Here is a 22,790-nt window from a genome sequence, read left to right as displayed (position 1 = left end):
ATCTAACAAGGCTATGGCACTTGGTAGTTAGTTCTTTGTTTGTGAGCACTTACTACACCAACTAAAGCTCAGGGATTGTGTTTCATTGCTCCTCCAAGTTAAAGAAAAGTAAAATCCCAAATTAAGCTGAATGCAACCATGACATTTTTATCCTTACAAAATTCACACAGATGATGGACTCTGCAAATGCACACAAGGAAACAATCTTAACACTTTGTCAAATAAAGGCATAACACAATATGCATAAGATCCCACATTTCCTCTGTAGTGATTGTTGTTTTAAAAATGGTGTATTTCCTGGCTTTAAGATGCCTAATTCTACTAATTTGGTATTTGTAACCATATCTATTTTTGGAACAGCTATGGAACACATACACAAAGGAGAGAAAACAAGTTCTAAATGCAGTACCATGAATAGAGCTGTATAGTGCATGCATCTTTTCTTCCCTAAGAGAATCTGAGCATTAAGAATTGCACCACACAAAGAAAATGTATTATGGTCCCCTTTTTAAGGGTGGTTTGTGCCTGTAGCTTTTTTTCTGTTACTTTTGGGTTCATGTTCTGATTATTTGCAAAATTCTCCTGTCCACAAAAGCTTCTTGAAGTGCATTAGGGCTTACACACCAGTCCCAGACTGTTTAATTCAGCCCTAATACCTTGAGGAAGCTTCAGGATGGATTGTTGCTGTTCTGATTAAAGAATCAATCCCACCCCCTGCCAGCAAGGTTGGATGGATGCCTTGTCCCCAGAGGGAAACCAATGGTGCTCCACTGACCAGCACCTCCCAAACACCAATGTGTCAATGTACAATGAATAAAACCCCCAAACACTTCATTCTTGCATTCTAACTGTAAAAAGGGGGGTCTGAATTTCCATTATTTTGACATTTTTCACTTGTTCAACTCTCCTAGTGTGGATTCTGACTTTTGATTCCTCTGTCACTATTCCATTTATTTCTGTTCCCAGAGATTAACCCACAAGCAAACCACTGAAGGCTACACCAAGCCACCAGCAGATTCAAGTCAATCCAAATGTCCATAATTGTGTGCATGAAAACCATAAATATCATGTAGAATGTCTGCTGACCTCTGTGTGAATGGAGCACACCATTCTGTCATGCTGTTCCCAGCCATCCAGCACTTCAATACTGCTAATAGCCAAGTGAAATATTTATATTTGTATTGTTTAGCTCAGCAAAGGTTTTTGTTAGTGGAACAATTCAACACACTCCCTGGACCATTAAATGTTGGCACTGTGATACCTTTCTGTCCAAGACTAAGTATTTTCCAAGAGTGACAACTATGCAGACCCAGTCTCCAAGGGTGCCTAAATTAGGTGCATGTGTTTCAAACCAGCACATTTTCTAGCTGAAATTGTAGTTTGCCAACAATTACAGCTTTCCTATTTCAAGATTGTTTCGTGTCAATCATACTGAACCTCTGGAAAAGGAGCTTTCAGCAATTTTATTCTTAATACAGGTATAAGGATGATGCAGACAAGAATCAGAATAGGAACCACAATGCAAAACTAAAACCAGCCCATCAGTTATCCAGGGGAGGAGAAGGTGGGGAGATGCTCACACACACCAGGAATGGATGCAAAATCCTACCCCCCCTTCCAGGGTGGTCTCCAATGCATCCCAGAGGGACACATGCAGCCACCACCCAGAGACACTTGATTTTATCTTTAAATAGAGCTGGAACCCAGCTAGCCCCCCTGCCAAAAATAAGGCTGTAAATCCCCAGGGCACTGATTTAGACAGGCACAGTCACACATGTCATGTGAGATGCATTCTCACTACCTAAAGGCTTGGCTGGGGCAATTCTGGGTTTCAGGTAAAGCAGGCAGCCACAATCTGTGCTGGGTGCCCTGAGCCTGGGGCTGGCAGTGCCTTGGGAGGATGGAGCCTCTCAGATCAGCTGATGGTGGTGACCTTGAGCAAAGCAACCCCTAACCAATATTCCCATCACTGAAACATTTGCTTAGGAGTTTTGCACACCAAAACCTGAAGCAGAGCTGTGCAGTTTTTCAGCCAAAAGCATCCTGTGTGAAACCCAGATGTTTCACAGCTCCAAAGACTTGTAAGGAAATAAAGGCTCTTGACCAGCACAGAAGCCATTCCTCTCACCCTTTATTTTTAGGCTTTTCAGTGACTACACATGAGCAAAAGGATCTCACACTGTTATACTTGGGAGAGACAGCCAGGATGGGTGAAAAAATATTTCTGTAATGCTCTATCATAGCTCTCCCTGTTCATCCACTGCCAGTTTTTCTTTTACTACAGCAAACCCTGAGTTACACACTCTTAATGACTGCCACTCCTGTAAGACCCACATTTGACAGATCAACACCTCTCAAGAGGGCAAGAAATATTTCTCTTCCCCATTTAACTTTTGTTTGAGAAAACACACTTTCATTCACTCCCTGCTCCATGCCAATCATTTTTTTCCTTTTTGTAAATACAAGATGAAAGTGCTAAAGCATTTCTCTCTGCCTCAGAGAGTATAACACAAAGTGAAAAATATTATCTAAACACATTTTGAACTTATTTGCTAAAAAATTCCTTCAGGCTTTCTGCACAGAATGAGTGAATGAAAAACAGCAGTGCACACAATTCTGGATAAAGCTTTTATTTGGGGATGTTGTCAAATATTCTTCCACAGGGAGTAAAGATGCAAAATGCAACCACAGAAATCAATGTACACATTCTAACCAGTACATCAACTCCACTTAAACACAACATGGATAAAGCCACATAAAATAGCAATGCTACAAAGTCAGAAGAGGACTGCAAGGTCTCTGCACTACATTTCTGTTTTACTTACCTAATTTTCATCCTTTGCTCCTTTGCTTATTCCTTCCCCTTGTGCACCCACTATACTTTCTCCTGATCCCATCAAACTCTTGACTTGCCATTGCTAATGCACTAATCCCATTGCACATGCTGACAGCAAGGCACAATCCCACCCACCCTGCCCAGAGCCCAGCCCTGCTCTCTCTGTGTGCTTTTATCCAAGCTGGTTCCTTGTTACTGACTGGTTCCTTCTTTTCTTTGTTTAAATTTATTTGCTCCTCCTGAGCTCATTTCTGCTGCTTCCTTCGTTCTACCAGTCCTCCTTCCCTTACTGTCAGAACTGCCAATTTGAATTATCTCTCCTCAAATGACCCTCTCCATCCATCATCCCTGGCACTTCCATCACAGGAGCAGTTCCTAGACAAGCAGACCCCCTGTCTGTAACTAGATCCTGCCATGATCTCCAGTCCTTCTCCACACTCAGCCTCCTGAACCAGGTGGTTTCCTGTGCCCACACACCTCACCCACCCTCAGTGAGTGCATCAAGAACCAGCCCATGAGGACAGAGGAACCGGTTTGCTGCTATTAACAAAGAATCAGTGGTCAGAGGGATTTTTACCCTGACTTGGTGCAGCCATGCTTTCCATCCCCCTCTCCCTGCTCTCCCATCAGATCTGTTCTCCTGCCAGCTGCTCCCTCTGGGTGCCAACCAAGGAGCTGCCCAGCTCCACCCTGCCCTTCAGCAGCCATGGCAGGGCAAGTCTGGCTGCTCTCCTGCAAGGAGACTGAGCCCTCTTCAATTATTCTCTGCGTGACCTCATCTTGCCCCACAAAAATCCCTCCAAGCCAAAACCTAGCCAGCACCCAGGAAAATCTGGCCAGTAACATCTTCACTGAGTACAGGCAATGGGATGTTTTTCCAAGGACTTACAGGTTTGTCTGATTGAGGAATATTTTCTCAACAACAGCAGCAGGAATATCCCTGTTCAACAGCTTCTGCCTGCCAAATTTCAGAACCTTGCTCCAATGAATGGGAATGTTACAGCTTTCTAAAAACCAGAGAGGCATCGTGCTCAGCATGTGCAATACACTGGCCCTGGGAACAACCCAATGATCCCAACTGCTCTGAAACACAAAAAGCAAGAGGCAGGCACAGAAACAGGAAAACTGCAGCCCAAGCACCCTAATAGGGAAAATAATTTAAGCAGCAGAAAATAAAATATTTGAACAAAAAATGTTAAATACATTCTCAATAGGAAGGGCTGCCAGCTCAGTCTAGAATAGAGTCTGAGACAGAGAAAACTGTCCAAGGCACCAAATAAGCAAATTCTTGGTGTTAATTGGAGAAAAATCTCCAGGAGTACAGCTGGGAATAAGGAATATGCCCAGAATCCTTCTCCTGTCACATAGGCAGCACTCCTTTATCTGCACATCCACAGACTCAGAGCATTGAAATTAATTTTTGAACTATAAAATGAATAATTTATGAGAGAAATTGTACCTGCTATTCCCAGAGGAGTAAATCTAAACACTACAAACTACCCTTCCCCTCAGGGAATGAATGGCACCAGCAGCACTTACACCAGCCCCACTGCAGGGGCACAACTGAAGGTTTTATTTTATAGAAACATTTCAGGTACCAAACAGAAACACTTTGAAAAACACTGAACAAGAGATGGCCAAGTGACACATTTAATGGAAGAAATCTATATTATTTTAGCTACAACAAGAAGCTAAAATCCACTCTGGGATTGCCTCAGGATTAAGAACTATCTGGGTGATTTGGTAGCTCATTGGGGGCCATGCTTCTAAACCAGACATTAATTCTCAAGTGACTCCTTTTCAAGTTTTATTGCTTTACAAGGTTTCTGAGGGCAGCTGGGAGATTGCTGTTGTTCTTTTGATTGTTTTGCCAATTAGGCTGACTCTTCCTCAAATAAATTAAGGACAACATTCAACAGAACTGCTTCTTTTCGTGGTTTACAACATGATCTGCTTCAGTGATCAGCAATGGACACCAGGCAAGCAGTATTTCATTCTTGAACTTTACTTACAGAAGAGTTACTCTAGAAGCCCTTCTGCAGTTTTTTCTATTTTTAGATGCAAGAAGAAATATATTATTTAATTATGCCAACAAGCCATTCTTAATAAACTGAGCCAAAAGAAATTATTGACCAGGTTAATGAGTTTGTCTCCAGACAAAGAGTGGTCATGTTAAATTCCAAAGGGATCCAAACCACCTCACCACACCTTGAGAAGAAAAAGTATCATATCCTGTACATATATACCATATATATATATAGAGAGAGAGAGAGAGAGAGACACCACTTTTTCATTATTTTGTATTTTAGAGCCAAAGCCATTGACTGAAGAAAATGGCAAAGAGTGCAATACACCAAGAGACAACAGTGTTTTACCAATATAACCAGGTTACTGTTTTCAGGAAAAAAAATAAATAAATAGAAAAGCAGAGTTTCTAGGGGTGAAAGGAAGAAGAGAAGTTTCATCTGAAGCATACAATCGTACTGAAGGGGGAAGTTATTTAAAAATATTTACATGAACACTAAGGAAACTCAACAAACCATTGGATTTTGACAGCTGGACTGGATTCAATGTATAACCAATCTCAGCAGCAGTATTTCAAACAGGATGAAAGTGAATTTCCCAAAATTCATTAGCAGGTTACCTGTCCAGCAATCAAAGGCAATAATGTAAAGCAGGTTATTAAGTTAAGGTGTCACCACGCAACAATGGCTCCTACTCTTTATGTGGAACTCAGCTTTTGAAATTCAGCTTTATAAGAGTGTTTTACAGCTTTTGAAATTCTGCCGTAAAGCAATGTTTCACAACATGAGTAACACTAATGAGCTGCAAAGAGACCAGAAAAACATCGGCTCGTGTTTGACTGCCTTCCCCATATGGCTCAAGGAAGCGGGGGATCTCGAGCAGCCACAATACGGCTGCAAGGGAAAACACTGAATTCTGCGAGTCTTGACTCACGCTGAAAGACCGTAAATCCCCCACTCGTTAATGAATAGGTAGGAAATACGAGAATAGGTGGTTTGACAATATTATAAAAATCCTCTTTCTTAAAGCAAGTCAGAATTGTAAACGAAATTACTCAGACATTCAAACATGGAAGTCCCAGCAGCTCTTCAGGCGCCCAAAGGGAATCTTTGCACTCCTGCAGGTGCCAAGGGTGCAGCAGGGACTTCTCACACAACCCCAAAAATGTTTTGCTCCCAACCTGCGAGCAAAACATCACCCTAAATTCTCTTTTTAAGCTCACGGAAAGAACTTTGATGGCACCAACTTTGCAATGCACGAGCACAGAGGCTGCAGCAGCCCCGAATCCCCCCCGAGCTGGGCATGCACACCAAGGAAGGTGTGAGCTGCAGAATGCAGATATTCTGTAATGACTCAGCTCCTATAAACTATTTCTCACTCACTCATCTGCATACACAGGCTGACCACTTGAAACAGCGAGTGAAATACGGGATATTAATGTCAGACAATTTTGTTACCTCAAAACTGTCCAAATAACTAGGTAGAATACTAAACTAACACTACTTAATAAAAATTGTGTTTTGCTTTGAAGTGCCCATCTCCAGCACTCTGTGTACAACTTTTACTAAGAGTTTTAAAATAATCAAGGAAAAAATATAAATATTGTGCATTCATTACCGACCTCAGCCTTTCACAGTATTTGCTCTTAGGGTGCTTCTATAGTATATTTTTGTGGGTGAAATTCCAGACTCATTGAAATATACAATAGTTTTAGTATGTTACTGCGCAGGATCCAAGTTTCTATGAAACTGGCACACAAAAAAGGGTCAGGGATACCCAGCTCTGCCTCCGGGAGTTGTCTGAACGTCAACAAGTAAGTTTCACAGCAAATTTACAATAAAATAGACGTTTCAGAGGAGCATTTGCCATCTCCACAGGAGAAGATTGTCTAAGCAGCCAACATTCCCCCACCCACCTGTGAAGGTTTGGCTCATAATGGAAACTCTCAGGTCATCAATTAACCCATGACTTATCATGCAAGACTAATTACTTGTGTCCTTTTCCCATCAAACACCATCTCCTTTTCTTTTAAGTCTTGGAAAACAACATTTAACACCCAACCTTAAAGAGCTTGGGGTGGTGAGGGTGGTAGGAGGTGTGAGAATGGGATGGGTGTGGGATGACACACAATTCCTATGGTCTGCAATCAGCTACAGGGCTGCATACAATAAAACTGGATTGGCTCAAGGATCAATAATCAAACCCACAGCCAGCCCTGCAGATGCTCCTACAAGCAGGAGAAAACAGGGTTTTCATTGGAGATCACATGTGAATACTGAGCCCATTACAGGCCCTTGCAATGCCACCAAGGTCAAAATCACCCAGGTACCCAGATGGGTCCCAAATGTGAGTCACCACCCCGTGCAACACCCATCCATTGCAAACACTATTGAAGAACAATGCTGCATTCAAGCAAATTGCAGAAATGCAAGATTACAGCTGTTTAAACACAAATTCTGCTGCTGAAACAGAGGCATAACTAAGAGGAAACGATTTAGCACTTGCAAATAGCAAGGGGGCCTTCAAGTTCTCTGAGTTGCACCTATGTGGAATGAACTTGAAAAGACAAAACAAACCCCAATATGCACAAACCATGTGTTTTCACAGTAAAGCATCCTGGAACACCCAATAAACAAAAGGTGTGGTCCCCAAAGTATCACTTCCTCAGGAGTTGGCCAACAGAGCCCCTTGCATTCCAGCAGCAAATTAAGAGCCTGCAAATACTGAATATCCACCTTCTCCCGGGCTGAAAGGACAGCGACAGCTGTTAGCAGCCACCCAGCTTTCACAAAGGTCAAGGAAAAACTTGATTAAATCACCTCCCTCCCCAGGCTTTTTTTTTAAATTTTACACTGAATGTGGAAAAAACCCCCACAGCAACAAACCCACAGCATCTGCGCCTCTGAAACATTCATAACAAAAAGATAAAACTTTCCACATTCAATCACTTGGCAACCTGAGCCTGATGTGCTGTGACAGTGTTCTGAAAATGCAGAATTTTCCTGGGCTACCTAACCACAAATTTACACAAAACTCACCCAAACTACATCCTGTACCAAATGTCACACTCAAGAAAGTTCATTCCATTCAATAGAGCAGCCAGAGCCTTTTCTAACCTGAAGACAAGCACCAAAGTGCTGAGGTCAGTCTGCAATGTAATCCCACTTGTTTCAAGGGCTTCATACCACACAAAAGGACACTGGTGGGAAGTGTGGCACACACTTATGATTTTACCCACTAAAGTACTCTTCAGAGGAGCTGGGGGTGCCATGCTCCATGTTCTTTCCCATTAGCCAAAAGAGGGAAAAGGTGAAGGAGATCCCAGTGTGCTTTTACAGCCTGTTGTCCCCAAAGCACAGCACTGAGGTACAACAAGGTGGGTGTGTGCACCCCTACATAACCTTTACTTCTCACTTCCACTCAAGTATTTAGAAAACACTGCCAGTTTCAAGAATCAGACATGAAATAAATATGTATTACACCCCTACCTGTCAGCCCTTAATGCACCCTTGAACTCAGGTGAAAAACAAAAATGTTTTGGTGCCGTGCCTGCACTTTGTCCTTAACTCATTGCCTCCTCCTCGGCCCCTGAATGTTTGGAGTACAACAGGAAGGGTTCTGCAGGGCTTGGGTGGGCAGAAGCTGCAGGCAGGGTTAAAAGAGACCTCCAGGTTTTGTTCTGCAACACCAGATTGTTGGGAGGCCCCAAACGAGCTCATTATTCCCAGCATTCCACCCCATGCAGGATGTAAACGCTGCATTAGGACATCTGATAATTCACTGGTTATGGGTTCATTTACACTCACAGGGACAATGTTGAGATGTTACACAAAGTCCAGAATCAAGTGAAATACCAGAAGGAACTCAACAATAGGATTTGCAAGCCAAAGGCACAGGATGCACTCACATCAGAGCACGAGGCTAATGTGGGTTTGGGAATAACTCACACCTTGCCAAAGGGATTTTATTGCTTCTACTTCAGAGGCTTTCTGCAACCAGGCTTTTTCTCCCCCAAGGAATGAACAGAAATTCTACATAACTCCAAGCACATTAACATTCTATGAGCTCTAAAAAGCAAGCTGATTTTACTTCTTTGCTAAATTTAAAGGGTGAATCATGAACATGCATCCAGCCTGGTAGATCAGTAATACAGGGTGCAAGTCAAGCCTGATCAAACATTGCTGATTTTTCTAGCAAATTTCTGAAGTACAGTTAAAACCATTGCTTTTGCCTCAACTTTCAGCCCTTCAAACCACATATGAGTCACATGTAGAACAGGCATTTGCTGCTTACCACACCTGCTCCTAAAAACCCATTAAAAATAAAAAAAAATAAAAAAGACAACTGAGTTCTAAAGAAAATGGAAATTTAATTTTGTTTAAAAAAGAAATGCCATGATCAACAAAAGAAAGTGGCATATATTAAATACAGGTTGCTTATGTGGTTTCCTTTACAGTGAAAGGGAGAACACAGAGTAAGAAATCAGTTTTGGCCTAAATACCCAAAGCACTGGAAACCGACGTGATTTCAGAGCTCTGCCCAAATTAAAATGGAACAACTCCTGCCAAATTTGTATCCAGAATCATTCATTCTCTTGATCCAACCCTTTTCCACAGTAACCTAGTACATTTCTCCCAGTGCTACACGGAGGACTTGAAAAATGATACTTTGATGCTGCTGAAGGACAATTTCAGAAACAAAATTATCGGATTAAAAGTTGTTACAAAAGCAATTTGTAACTGTTGCAGAAGATGTATATGGCTGCACACACCCCTACAAATATTACATAAAAGCAGAAGAACTATTTATAGGCACTACTCTCTACTACCATCCTGGTTCAGGAACCTCAGTATTGCTTGCAGTCTTAGGAGTTTAAAAAGAAAAAAAAAAGTTCATTTTTTGAGAATTCAGAGTTTATTTTCCAGTGTGAAAATTGTCCCATTATGCTGCCTTTTACTTTGATTCCATGCTAACTCTTCAGTCTCCTCCCAAAGCATCCAAGATGCAGAAAGAGGAGGCAACTGCAGGTTCTCCCAGAAACATTCCCATGCAGCAGAGCTGTTTATACACTGATGAATCAATATAGCATCACTACACTATTTCACCAGCATTTATCACCTTTCTTTCTATGGCATATAAAACCACACCAAAACAACCTCTCCCAGTCAGCAATTCCTCCCTACTTTACTGCATAGGTCCAACCAGGTCTGGCTAGAACATCACTCCAATGTCACAGCAAAAGGGGATGCTGAGCTGCCTGCCAGAGCGGGCCAGGAATGCACCCAGAAAGGGCAGCAATTAGCACATCTAAAATAACCATTTCTACAAGAGGCACCTCAAAAGCTCAGATGTGTTTGCATCTCAACTCGCGCCGGTTACCAGCCACAAACACATGACTACAGGAGGGAATCCTGCAGTGCTTTACTATCCAGATGACCCTCTGCCACTTATTCTTGACTTCTTCATTCAAAACACCCTGTCCATCTCCCTCCTCCCGGGCACAGATCTGTCCCAAGATGTTCCTGGTCCCACCGCTCGGGGAGGAGCCGCTCCACAGCCTCCTGTCCGCGGGTACCAGCCCTGCCAGAGCCAGCAGGTTTGCTCCATGCTCCACCATCAAACATGGCTGCACCATGTCCTCTTTGTGATTGAATATGTGGAACAGCTCTTCTGCCTTCCCAGACCTCTTTCATCTCCCTCCCCTTATTTCTTCTCATTAGCAAGGGACCCTTCCGCATCGCTATTGCCCACTTCTCTTTCCTTTTAACAGTCCGATATTTTCCATTAACGTTCCACCGTAAACTAAATGCATTTATACTTTCCAGGCTCTCCTCAAAAGCATCAAGGAGCTTTGTACATTGAAACCCTCTGCACCATTAAAACCTGCTTTATTTACACACAACACAAAACTCTTCTCGTAAAAATCTCCGTCCTTCAGCTCCAGCTTGGAGTGAAGCCCCTTAACAGCAGCGACAGGAAATTTTATCATCTGGCTTTTCTTCCCTGCAGCTCCCTCTCCTGAAACCGGACCCCCAGTCCATAGATCCACCTCGGAGCCTCCCGCAGCAGCCACACACAAAACCCACCCCACGCTCCGCTGCGAGCCGAGCTCCGCTCCCCAGCCGCCGCCGCTGCTGCTCTCGTGCTATGGAGCTTTTTTTAAAAAATTTAATTCCTTCAGCAAAATTAAACCAAACTCCTGAACCTCCGCTGGGATTTCCCTGCAGAGGCTGCACATGAAACTTTCCGGAGCTGGGGGGGACCCCCGGGCTGAGCTGCGCCGAGGCGGCGGCGCGGAGCGCACCCGGCTCCTCTCACCGGCCCCGGGCACGGACCGTTATGCCCCGGTGCGGCTCCCGCAGCCCCGCTCCCCCCGCGCCCGCACTCACCCACAGCTCCGTGCCCCAGCTCATGGCTCCGCCGGCGCTGAGGGGCGGGCGGGGGGCGCTCCGGTGCCGCTGATGCCCTGGCTGTGCCTGCTCGCCCCGGGAAGGGCCGTGCCCGGCGGTGCGAGCGGAGCGGGCGGGACAGGCGCTGCTCACCGCCGCTCCCGCCTCATCGCGCCGCAAAATGGCCCGGGCGGCGCGGGGCGGGGGGGGCGACTGACAGCTCCGGGCTGCGCAGGCGCGGAGCCGCCGCCGCTGCTGGCACGGAGGGGCGGCACTGCCGGCAAAGCGCATGCGCGGCCCGGCCGCGAGGGGAGCGGAGCTGTGGGGAAAGGGGATCGGAGGGGAATAGGGGGAATCTGTGGGGAATAGGGGGGATCTGTGGGGGAAAAAGAGGGATCAACGGGTAAAGGGGATCTGTGGGGAAAAGGGAGATCGGCAGGGACCGGGACCCTGAGGAAGAGGGTGATCAGTGGGGAACGGGGTCGTAAGGAAAGGGGATCCACAGGGAACCGGGGATCAGTGGGGAACCGGGGATCAATGGGGAACGGGGATCACTGGGGAATGACAGCAATGAGGGAGAGGGGATCGCTGGAGATCAGTGGTGGCTGGGGAACGGGGGTCAATGGGGAACAGACTTCAATGGGCAGTGGATCAATAAGGAACGTGGGTCTCTGGGGAATGGGCATCAATGGAGGAACGGGAGTCACTGGGAAATTGGCATCAATGGAGGAGTGGGGTCAGTGGGAAATTGGCATCAATGGAGGAACGGGAGTCACTGGGAAATTGGCATCAATGGAGGAATGGGGGTCAGTGGGGAATGGGCATCAATGGAGGAACGGGGAACCTCTATCAATGGAGGAGCAGGGTCAATTGAAAGCGGGGGTCACTAAGGAATGGGTGTCACACGCAGGGAGTTGAGGCTCTCCCCACCCTGCTCACAGATTCACCAGCACTGGCACAGGTTGCCCAGAGAAGTGGTGGATGCTCCATCCCTGGAAACGTTCAAGGCCAGGTTGGACAGGCTGTGAGCAATTTGGTATGGTTGAAGAGGTTCCTTCTTACTGCAGGGGGTTGGACTGGATGGCCCTTAGATGTTCCTTCCAACCCTAACTATGGTAACATTCTGTGCTTTCTAAAACTCACACAAGTTTTAGAAGTCCTTTTGCTGGATATGGTCCAGGACCTCAATGTCCTTTTTCAAGTGAGAGACCCAAAATTGAATGCAGTATTTGAGGTGCTTCACATGTGCCAAGTGCACAGGTGGTGACTCCAGCCCCACCCACCCTCAGGTGCCCTTCTCTGCCTCTTACCCGAGCCAGGTGAGGCTGCTTTTGAAGGAAATGTTCCAGTTTTGGTCATTTGTAAAGGAGGAGAGGGCTCTAGAAAGGAAGAAAACCCACAGCCGTAGAACCCAGAACCCTTGAAGCTGCATCATGTGTGGTTCAGGTTGGACATCAGGAGGAATTTCTTCATAGAAAGGGTGATTAAATATTGTCATGGGCTGCCCAGGCAGGTGGTGGAGTCACCATCCCTGGAGGTGTTCAAGAAAAAACTGGGTGTGGCACTCAATGCCATGGTCTGGCTGACAGGGTGGGGATTGGTCACAGGTTGGGCTCAATGACCTCTCAGGTCTTTTCCAACTGAATTAATTCTGGGAACTCACTGCAAGGGCTGACTTCTAACTCAGCTAAGCAGTATATACACCCCTCACCCCCAAAATAACCCAAATCCAAGAATATTAAATCCACCATCTGTCACCAAAATGCTCAGCAAGCAAGCAGGAAAATAACCAAATTATCTGCCTTTGCATAAATGTGGGTTATTGTAGCAATTACACAGGCCTTGCAGAAAATGGCTCATTTCCTTGCCAGAAAAATATTTATTTTGTGATCCTCTGTCATTTATTTGAGCTGTGTCACTTAATCTCATTTTGCATTTCTGCTTTTCAGCTACAACAAATGTAAAAAGAGCTTTAGACCAATCTATTTATTGCTGTATCTATTCATGAGAGATTTTCATGGGGGGATGAAAAAGGGAAGCATATTAATTCACCTGAGGTAAAAGGCTTCTGCTCATAAAGGGTGGGGATGCTTTTGATGTGAGAAGATAAAAATTGACCAGCTGCTACAAGAAGCATTATCTCCCCTACATTAATGCACTTCTTCCACTGATGCTTGGCTGTCCCCTACACGAGGAAGAAAAACACATTAAGCAATTCCAACATTTTGAACAACAATGAAGACAAATGTTAATAACAGAATTGCATTTATTTTTATCCGAGTTCCATTGATTTGAACATGAGAGGAGAGTGCAGCTCCTCACACAGCTGCCTTTGAAGAGACACAACAGGCAGTGCTTTTGTTCATCATTAAAAGTTATTACTTTAAAGGGCTGGCTTCACAACAACCAAGAGACACCCTGTTCAGCTCATTTTAGAATAGTTCTTCCTTCTACTGCCAACATATTTGAATATCCAAGCCTGCCCTGCTGCCTGAAGCACAACCACAGTCTGTACTTCCACAGGCTCCCAGACACCATCTTTAGCCCTACATCCAGCCAGGACACATTGCAAAACCAGCCAGCCTTCTTCCATCACCACTTTTTGAGAGCTTAACCTAGAAATACTTGCAGAAAAGGAAGGTACAGAAACAGAAAGCAGCACTGGTATCAGCTGAGCTAAGTTTGTGTGGAATTTCCTTTTGCACAAAGAGCTGGGAGGGGAACAGGGCAAACCTGTTACACCAGCATGGGCAGGGAAACCTGTCCACACTGAGAGATAGAAATGCTCCACCAGTTCCAGGGAGATAAAGGCCAGAAATACAAGTTTTGTATTTTGATGGTACATTAGAATAAACTATGCCAAAAACAAGTTATCAAAATTTCTGTGGACAGAGGCTCAAGACAAATATTTAAAAAAAGAAAAAAAAGGTAATTCTAGATGTTTCATGTACAGGATTTTCCCCTATTTTTGACTGCTTTTGTTGTTTAGCCTGAGACTCTCCAAGGCAGGGATTGCCACTTAAATTATTACTTTCAGTTGTGCAGTACCCAAAACAAGAGGGCCTGCAGCTTGGCTGGTCCCTAATTAATAATGTAATTAGCAATGACAGGAGTATTAAGAGCCCTTTATGCCAGTTGATGCTGGAAAGCCCAGTGGGTTCCAGTCCCAAAAAATAACTCAAAATTACACTTAGAAGTTAGATTATGTAGCACTTCTCCATTGAGTTTGCACAATCCATATCTGAGCAACAGAAGCTGGGTAGGAATTTTCCCTCAGCCAGGCTGAGAACGAGACCATGCAGATCTGCTATCCAGATATGGGCCTATTCCTGTAAATTCTCTGTTTATCTCCCCTGTTGTTATGATTCAGAACACTCCCAGATTCAGCTCCAAAACCCAGCTAGAAGCAATTCCATTTTTAGAAAGCCAGGACTTTGTTTAGGAAGCCCCAATCCCCCTTGAAAACAGCCAGATTGGCTGCTAAACGGTTGAGATACCATGTAAAGTACATACAATAAATCCCTAAACTGCAGTTCAATCGAAACCTCTTTACTCTGTGTTTGTTTACTTATGCAAAGCAAGAAAAATCACAACTCTCAGAGCATGGACAAGCACTTCCAGCTTCCAGGACACAGCAGGAAGAGGATGTACCTTCCCCCCAGAGTTACCACCCTTACAGCTGCTTCCCTTTGATTTTACAATTCTACCCGAATTATCCACGTCTGAGATAAGGAACGTGGATGTTGCTTGTAACCTCTCATACACTGGGACCCAAACAGCACCAGGAAAGGAAGGGGACACTCCTTTCCTAGAGGCCATCATCATCATCACAGCTGCTTCCTCTCTGCTGTTACAACACTGCTCAGATCGCTCGGACACAACAGGGGACCGCGGTGCTCTTTAACGCCCTATCAGAGCCCAGAGGGGTCTTATCAAAACCTGATAAACACCTGATAAACCCTGATGGCCCTGGCCAGCCTCACCTGGGGCCTCTGCCCACACCCTCTGCCCTGCATTGAAACTCTGGCCTGAAAGCCCAATTGTTTTGCACCGTGTTTTAGGGGTTCTCAGTTCCAGCCCAGGCTGTGCCTGGCTGTAGATCCTGCTGCTACAGAGCCTGGCTCACATCTGACCTCACCTTAGACTGCCTTGTCCTGTGGACCTGTCCAGCCATCATCAGGCCATGACTGACCCTGGTTCCCATCACCCAAAGTGCAGATGGGCTCCCCAGCTCAGCCCTGCCCCTGTGTCATTGCTGTGAACCCAGCAGCTCACCTGGATTTTGGCTGCCTCCAGCCCTGAGCCCTGGGTCTGCTCTTCTCTCTTTCCCCAGGGACTGTGGGATTGGATCCTGAGTGGTTTCTGCCCTGATCTGTGTTGTTTTGCTCACCTCCCCTCTCCACACCTGTACCCTGGCTCACAAAACATAAACTTACCATGAAATGGCAATCTGGCTCATTCTGTGCTGAGCTGTGCCTGCAGGCTGCTCCTCCATCGTGATTTTCTGACACTGCTGATACCTTCCATCCGACCTCAACAATTCTCCATGATACACTTAAAAAACCCCCAAACATTCTGTGATGAGTTCTAATTATATGCTTAATTACAATTAAGGAGTAAAGAAAAAGATATCCAGGCTAATAATAATAATAACTATAATAATAATAACTGCATGTACTGAGAAAAGCAGACTTACAGCAAAGTGATCTTGGGTGAAAGCTACAATGAAACAAATCAACACCACAATGAAAATGATTGTTACAGCTTATTAATGACAGCCAGAAGCTGCTTTGTATATTGATGGAGATATAAATTTAAATACAGCCATCTTTTAACATACAAATTCTCAGAAAAATGCATAGCCAAAGAAAATAAACATGTTACAAATTCTATTTTTTGTTCATTTTGTATAGGTAATTGGGGAACTTACAGGTACCACAATATCCTAATAGTTGGTGAAGAAATATTGAAAAAAAAATAAAAATCTTCAGAAAATTTCCATTCTGTTGCATAAAAACCCCTGATTGCTAGGAATCATCCTCAGGCTAAGGATGATTCTGTTCTGAATGGAGCTTCCCAAAGGAAGCATTCTCAGACTAAAAAAGGCTCTGCAGGTGAACCAAATCTCAGAATTATGGGGGAATTTTTGACCACTCAAACAGTCAAAGTGCTCCTGATTGATATTTGTTATCGGCACAAAATGCTCCTGATATTTGTTATCAGCTGCAGCTGTGGTTGCAAGCAGCTGTTTCTCAGGAGTAAAAACTCCCCAGCTTTCCGAGGTGGTCCATGCAGAGGGATTATAATAATTACAATATTTTAAAACAAAAAAAAATTAAAATCAAAAAACGAAAAAAAAAAAAAAAAAAAAAAAAAACCCGCAGCTTCCCCATCCCCCGCCAAATTCCAAGAAAATCTCTAACCGGAGTTTCCTAGAATAAATGATGCGATGTTTGCAGGTCCGTGGGTTTTTTTCAAGCTGCGCTGCAGTGCAAGGGCTGATGCTGCCAGGACATCTAGTGGCACACAAAAGTACTGCCCAGAGAAAGAACATTACTAGAAAAACAGATTTTTTTTTTCATGTTTCCAGATATTTCCTGGTACCAGTCCAGGTTTCTTTGGCTCTCGGTGAGATTTCTCTGTTTGTTTTTTTCACCTAAGAATATACAAGGAGGAAATGAAATTGTGAGGAAAAAATGTGCAGGAATATCTGAATCATCTCTCTAAATAAAGATGGGATATACTACAAAATCTTGATAAAATAAAGGTTAAGGCCATTGATTTTTCTCTCCCTTTTCACCCTCACTTGCCTGGTCCAGTCCAATTCTTTATCTGTCTCTAGACAACAGAACTTGTACAGCTGTTACTCCACACACTGTAAGGGAAAATCAGAATATCTGAGTTTTAGGAGCTGAAAGCACAAGGCTCCTCACTGAAAAATTAGATTTATGGACATTGATGGATTCCCATTGCATAGTCTTCCAATTTTTTTTTCTTTAGCAATGTGCCAACCAAAAAGCCATTTTAATTGCCCCTATTCATGTTCACTTTGCTCCTTCTGTTATTTTTGTTTTGAGCAACAAGTCAAGGAAACCAGGCCCAATATACATTTTATTTTATTTGCAAATGTGACTACAAATACTAGTTTAAATAGGTGCAAAATATTTGAAATAGGTGCAAAACTAATCCTGTAAAGCAGCAAAAATCCCTTTGTTTGTCACATATTTTTCTGGCTATATTCAAAATCAATACTTTAACCCTGGCTTTAAATAGAAAAGCAATTTTCCTGTTGTTTGGACTACCTGATGTTCAGACGTCTGCTGTTGCCATAGCTCCCAGGAAGAAGCTGGAACTTGCTGGTAGATCCACGGCTGAGCTGGAAACAAGCACTTCACCCCTCCCTGTAAACAACCATCCCACAGCTCCCTGTGGACGATGCTGCAGGGCTGAGGTAGGGAGAGCTTCACTCTTTTTTGGGGTTTTTTATTTTGCTGTCACCCCACAGAGGCTGATCTGAGGGAGGCTCAGGGGGTTCTTTTTGGCCACTGTGCCCCTCTGAGCCCCACGGCTATGGGGGGACCCCACACCCAGGGGGGACCCTTGTGCCAAGGGGGTGCCAGGGCTGGGGAGGGACCAGCCCAGGGCCTGGGGGCTGCCGTGGCCCTCGCTGAGGGGCTGATCCGGCCTGGGGGGCACCGTGGGGAGCAGCCTGTGGGCAGGGGAAAGCCAGCAGAGCCTCAGGGGGAGAGAAAAGGGCGGGAAGCGCCGTCCCCATGGGGAAAGGCTGAGGGAGATGGGGCTGCTCAGCCTGGAAAAGGCTGTGGGGAGACCTCACAGCGCCTGCCAGGATTTGAAGGGGCTACAGAAGACGGAGAGGGACTCTTGGGCAGGAAATGTAGTGACAAGGCAAGGGGGAGTGGGTTCAAACCGAAAAGTGGGAAAATTCAGGCTGAATATCGGGAGGAAATTCCTCCCTGGGAGGGCGGTGAGACTTTAGCACAGATCGCTCAGAGAAGGCGAGGCTGCTCCCCGGGAAGCGTTCCGGGCCGGTTTTGGGGGGGTTTTGGGGCCCCCTGGAGCAGCGGGAGGTGTCCCTGCCCGGGCACAGGGTGACAATGCCCAAGCGCTCAGCGCCCCCCAGCCCCAACCCCTCCATGACTCCCTGACAGGACCCGGCCCCGCCCACCGCGGTCACGTGACGCGCCCCGCCCGACACGTGACTCGCCTGACCCGGAAGTGGCGCGCGGGGGACGCTGACGCTGGAACAAAGATGGCGGCCCGCGGCGCTGGGGCCGTGCTGGGGCTGCTGCTGCTGCTGCTGCTCCGCGCGGGCCCGGCCCGCGCCCGCGTCCACCACCTCACCCTCAAAGTAAGGTCTGCGCCGCCCCCGGCCCCGCTGGCTCGGCCCCCGGGTGCCCTGAGGGGAGCGGTGAGGCCGGCCCGGCCCCGCGCATCTCCCGCGGGCCGGGATTGGTCTCCCCACGTCTCTCTCTCCGTTCTGCTGTGTGCCCCGAACCTTCTTTCTCTTCGCTTCTCTCTGAGCTCTCCCCCTGCGCCTCAGCCCGCCCGGGCCCCGCCGTGTTCTGCTTTTGCCGTTTTCCTCCCGCGTCCCCCAAGTCCCGTCCCGCTGTTTCTGGCCGCCTGTTTGGGTCGCGGGTAAAGCGTGAGGGGCCAGAGCCGCAGCACTGTGAGGGTGCAGCTGCTTCACCTTTTGTTAAAACCCGTGTGATACGAGAGAGCCGAACGTGGGCTGAGGGAGAGCTTTCTGAAAGTGGGTTTTGGTTGAGTTTCCTTTCATGCAGTGCCCTGGTCGCTCCGAAGGGTGTTTGCTGCAGCTGCTGTGCCCTAAGCAAGCCATTAATGGAGGCTGAGGAAATTGGTGTTGGCAGCTTTGTGTTTTGTTTCCATGGACTGCAGGGTGTGCTGTGAAGGGTGATGTGTTAAGCTGTGACTGTGTTTGAGAAGAATTGGTTGTTCAGAGTTGTTGATGGGGAATGCTGGAGGTCAGGGTGAAGATGTGCTGTGCCTGAGCCCCTGCACAGCTGTGGGACAGGGGCTCTGCACTGGGGTGATGCCCTTTAGCACTTCTGTAGAGCTCATGGAAAGCTCTCTCACTCTTCAGCATTTCAATTTTGTTTTGGGTGCCAACAACACGCAGTGTTCTGCCAGCAGAAACATTGGAAAATATAATAAAGTGGTAAATGACTGGGTCCTGCATGCCCCTTAACGCTTCTGTAGCGCTCATGGAAAGCTCTGTCAATCTTCAGCATTTAAATTTTGTTTTGGTTGTCAACAGCATGCAGTATTCTGCCAGTAGAAATATTGGAAGGAATAATAAAGTGGTAAATGACTGGGTCCTGCTTTGCTGTGCTGTTGTAGGAGTTCAGGGAGAATCCAGGACTTTGCAGCCTTTGGGATACGATGATTGCTGGAGGTGTTCATGTCTTACTTGTGGGGAATTCTCCAGACTGTGTAGTTGTTTAAAGTGCAACCACATGAATATTGTTGTACTGCAGGAGAAGTAAACTTTTTCCTGCAGCAGTCAGTGAGGAGGCTTGTGCTGGTTATGTTGTTTTGAGGAATTTGTGACAAAAAACTGAGCACTGAACGATTTCTCCTGGGGTAATTCTTTACCCCTTAGTAGAAAACTTCCCAACTTGCCTCAAGCAAATGATCTCAGCAGCAAACATTGTGGCCTTTAGCCCCTGTTGGGGACTGCCTGGATCAGTTACTGAATCCTGTTGGGTTTTTTCCTCTCAGAGTGGGGAATGGGTTTGGTTTGCAGATGTTTTGTGCGAGTTGCAGCACACACTTGCTGCAGTGAGTTAATGCCCCTGCCCACCTGCTTTACAAACAGCTTCATTGTTAGAGCAGTTGAGCTTTATTGTCAGGGCAGTCTCTCCCTTCCTCCTTCATCCCCTGCTTTACAGCCTCTGTGTAAACACCAGCTCCAACGACTGAGTCCTTTCACAATGAAATCTCCTGTCTGCTGCTCTTGCCAGTGGCTCCTGCTTTGCTTGCAAGTGTGCATTGACACTGAGCCAAGCTAAAGGCCACAGTTCTGTGGGAGTGTTTGATATTAAATTTCCTCAAACAAGCTGTTATTCCTTAGTTCAGAATATCTTCCTTCTTGGATCTTTGTAATTACTGTGCCAACGTGAAGCTTTTTTGTTGTCAGAAAAGCCACAGTCTGAGCAGTTTCCAGTTCTAAGAATAACATTTTATCTTTATAAAAGTGTATTAAATAGGTTTTTTTGCAGAGAAATTTTTGTAGAGAAATTATTTGCTTGAATTTTGCTGTTAGACTGACCTTGCCAGAGAAGCTCCTTAGCAGCAATTGTTATCAGCTTCATTAGTTTAATGAGATATGTAAAATAACCCAAAACACCTCAGCTAACAAAACCTACCTGCTACAAAAAAAAACCCTACAAAAATTGGAAGTTACAGAAGACAAACAGAAACAATTTTCAGAAGATTCCAGAAGTAGCTGCAGTTGAAATGTTTCTCTTGACCAAAAACAAAACCTTTGTCAGACATGGAATTATAAAGATGCTGGTTTTCAATGGTTGCTTGTAGATACCTGTAGCTTTTTAATGTTGAGTGGTTTCAGATTTCATAGCTCAGGCTGAAAATACCTTTCACAATAATTCACTCAGTCTTACACAAATTATAAGCCTTCCTGTTAGTCTCTCACAAATAAGATTCTTTCCAGGTAGGGGTCACCAGTCTCTAGTGGAATTTTCACTGCGCTGACAGTGTGATCCCAATTAGGTTTTTAAAATGGTGGAGAATATTTTTCTGCACATTCTGAGCTACAGAATCGTGGATTCCACTTCCCTGTAACCTTATTCAGATATTGCAGCATCGCTTTTGATCCTGCAGGAGTGAAAGAACTGGGGAGGATTTTTATGGAAGCAAGCTTGAGAACTTTGGGTATTGGTTTGACTGTAAGCTGTTAGTGATGAATCCCAGATCATCTCTTTTCATTTTAAATGCATCCTATGTCAATTAAATTAATGTGTGTATTAACAACTTGGATGCTGAAGTATTCACTTGTATGGCTTCACACCTTTGTTGTAAACTTAAATATTTCTAAAGTGAGTAGTTGAGTGATTATAAATAAAAGCTGGGTTCTTTCAACCCCATTAGTGAGCCAATGTCTTTAGGGTGTCAATATGTGGAGCAATTGATGCTCTTGGTGGCAACTGGTGACAGTGTGTGTGTGGGGGGGATCATGTAAAGCTGAAGGATTTGTGAACTAAATCTGTAAACTCTAAGCACTCAAAGCTGAGATCAAGCCAGGGAGGAAAGTGCTGTGTGTTGTATATTAATGATCTGCTGGTGGTGGGGAGCATATCAGTAAATTACAGAGTAAATCACTTCAGCTGAGCTGAGGAGCTCTTGCAAGTGCTGTGGATTGAACAGCTGCCTCTGGGCACATTTCAAGGTACAAAACTGTGTCCCCCTCAGAGTCACCCAAATTCTCCTCTGTCCATTTGGGGCTAAATACATCTGATGTGCCCTGTGAAGAGCCAGGCTGAATTTTCTGTCCTGCCTGGGAGGTTCATGGAGTGCAGTGTTAGAGGAACCAGGGGGGCTCCTGTTTCCAGCACCTTCCATGCCCCAGAACCCACAGACAGCAGAGCTCCAAACTCTGTTAAACACAAAATCTGCTGCAAGCCCTGGGGCACTTAACTTTGCTTTCCTCTTCTGAGCATCAGGGGAACCATCTGGTTATTTGCCAGGTGAACTTGATTCTATTAGGGTGATCTAATTAGAGCTGGATTCCAGGTTAGCTGTGCAGGATGTGTCCTGCTGTTCCACTGAGGGATGTTTACCAGGCAGGAACGTTTTGTGCAGAGGCGTCAAAATCAATACCAGGGCAGAGAGAGAAAGAACTTCTTGTACTTGTACTCCAGAACAGTGTGCCTTTAGCAGCTGACTTCTCTTTTTACACAATTCTGCAATCTGATTATCTTTTCCTAGAAGAAGCAGGAGGAAGAAACATATTTTAATTTTTTTTTTATTGCCGACTTGTCAAGTGTTTTAGATTCCATTTTAAAATTTTGATTGCGAATGTTTTAGATTCCATTTTAAATTTGCTTTTTGATTGCAAATGTTTTAGATTCCATTTTAAATTTCTGTTGCCTTGTTTCTGCTTTTCTTCCACTTAATGACCCAGTAGGCTTGAGGGACCAGCTGCAGACGTTGGATGTGACCTTTTGTCATCTGATGTGGCAGCTGTGTGTGACGTCAGCTGCTTTTCATCTGAGGTCCTTCGTGGCCTCCTTATGTAAAAAACAAAATTAAAGCTCACTGTACTTGAACCTTTATAAGATGAGCAAGGCACAAGAAGAGATCAATTGCTATGGTTTCCTTGTCAGACTGAGAGGAAGGAAATTATTCTGCAGCTAAACTGGGAGCAGAGGAAGGGATTCGATTTTTCCTGCTAGAGAAGCTAAGCCAAATATTCTGGTTTTGGTATTTATTCTCTTTTTTATTTTTTATTTATTTTATGCCAAAAATCATTTGGAGATGTG

The 22,790-nt window shown here is 45.2% G+C and overlaps 2 protein-coding genes and 1 long non-coding RNA gene across 16 annotated transcripts in view; 1 reads left to right on the top strand and 2 right to left on the bottom strand.

Moving 5' to 3' along the window:
- FNBP1 (formin binding protein 1) overlaps positions 1–11,463 on the bottom strand; it is an 89,744-nt gene extending 78,281 nt beyond the window's left edge. For all 11 annotated transcript variants that reach the window (XM_064728093.1, XM_064728094.1, XM_064728095.1 and 8 more), the window contains exon 1: positions 11,251–11,463. In XM_064728093.1, the coding sequence (XP_064584163.1) occupies positions 11,251–11,274 (24 nt within the window). In that variant the 5' untranslated portion in view covers positions 11,275–11,463. The remainder of the gene's footprint in view (positions 1–11,250) is intronic.
- Positions 11,464–13,174: 1,711 nt separating this feature from the next.
- LOC135454864 (uncharacterized) lies at positions 13,175–16,616 on the bottom strand. Its single transcript, XR_010442211.1, has 3 exons — positions 16,181–16,616; positions 15,687–15,804; positions 13,175–13,435 (listed from the first exon to the last, which is right to left on the bottom strand). It is a non-coding gene; the product is annotated as an uncharacterized LOC135454864 (long non-coding RNA).
- A 1,004-nt stretch (positions 16,617–17,620) lies between these two features.
- GPR107 (G protein-coupled receptor 107) overlaps positions 17,621–22,790 on the top strand; it is a 37,877-nt gene continuing 32,707 nt past the window's right edge. Inside the window, exons 1-2 of one of the 4 annotated variants that reach the window (XM_064727426.1) lie at positions 17,636–17,701; positions 18,420–18,619. In XM_064727426.1, the coding sequence (XP_064583496.1) occupies positions 18,521–18,619 (99 nt within the window). In that variant the 5' untranslated portion in view covers positions 17,636–17,701; positions 18,420–18,520. Of the gene's footprint in view, positions 17,702–18,419; positions 18,625–22,790 lie in introns of those variants that run through there. The other 3 variants (XM_064727425.1, XM_064727427.1, XM_064727429.1) reach the window with 3 other exon arrangements.

This window comes from Zonotrichia leucophrys, chromosome 17 (assembly GCF_028769735.1).
Source record: "Zonotrichia leucophrys gambelii isolate GWCS_2022_RI chromosome 17, RI_Zleu_2.0, whole genome shotgun sequence".
NCBI lineage: Eukaryota > Metazoa > Chordata > Aves > Passeriformes > Passerellidae > Zonotrichia > Zonotrichia leucophrys.
The sequence above is the reverse complement of the archived record's forward strand: the minus strand, read 5'-3'. Positions and strand labels throughout refer to the sequence as shown.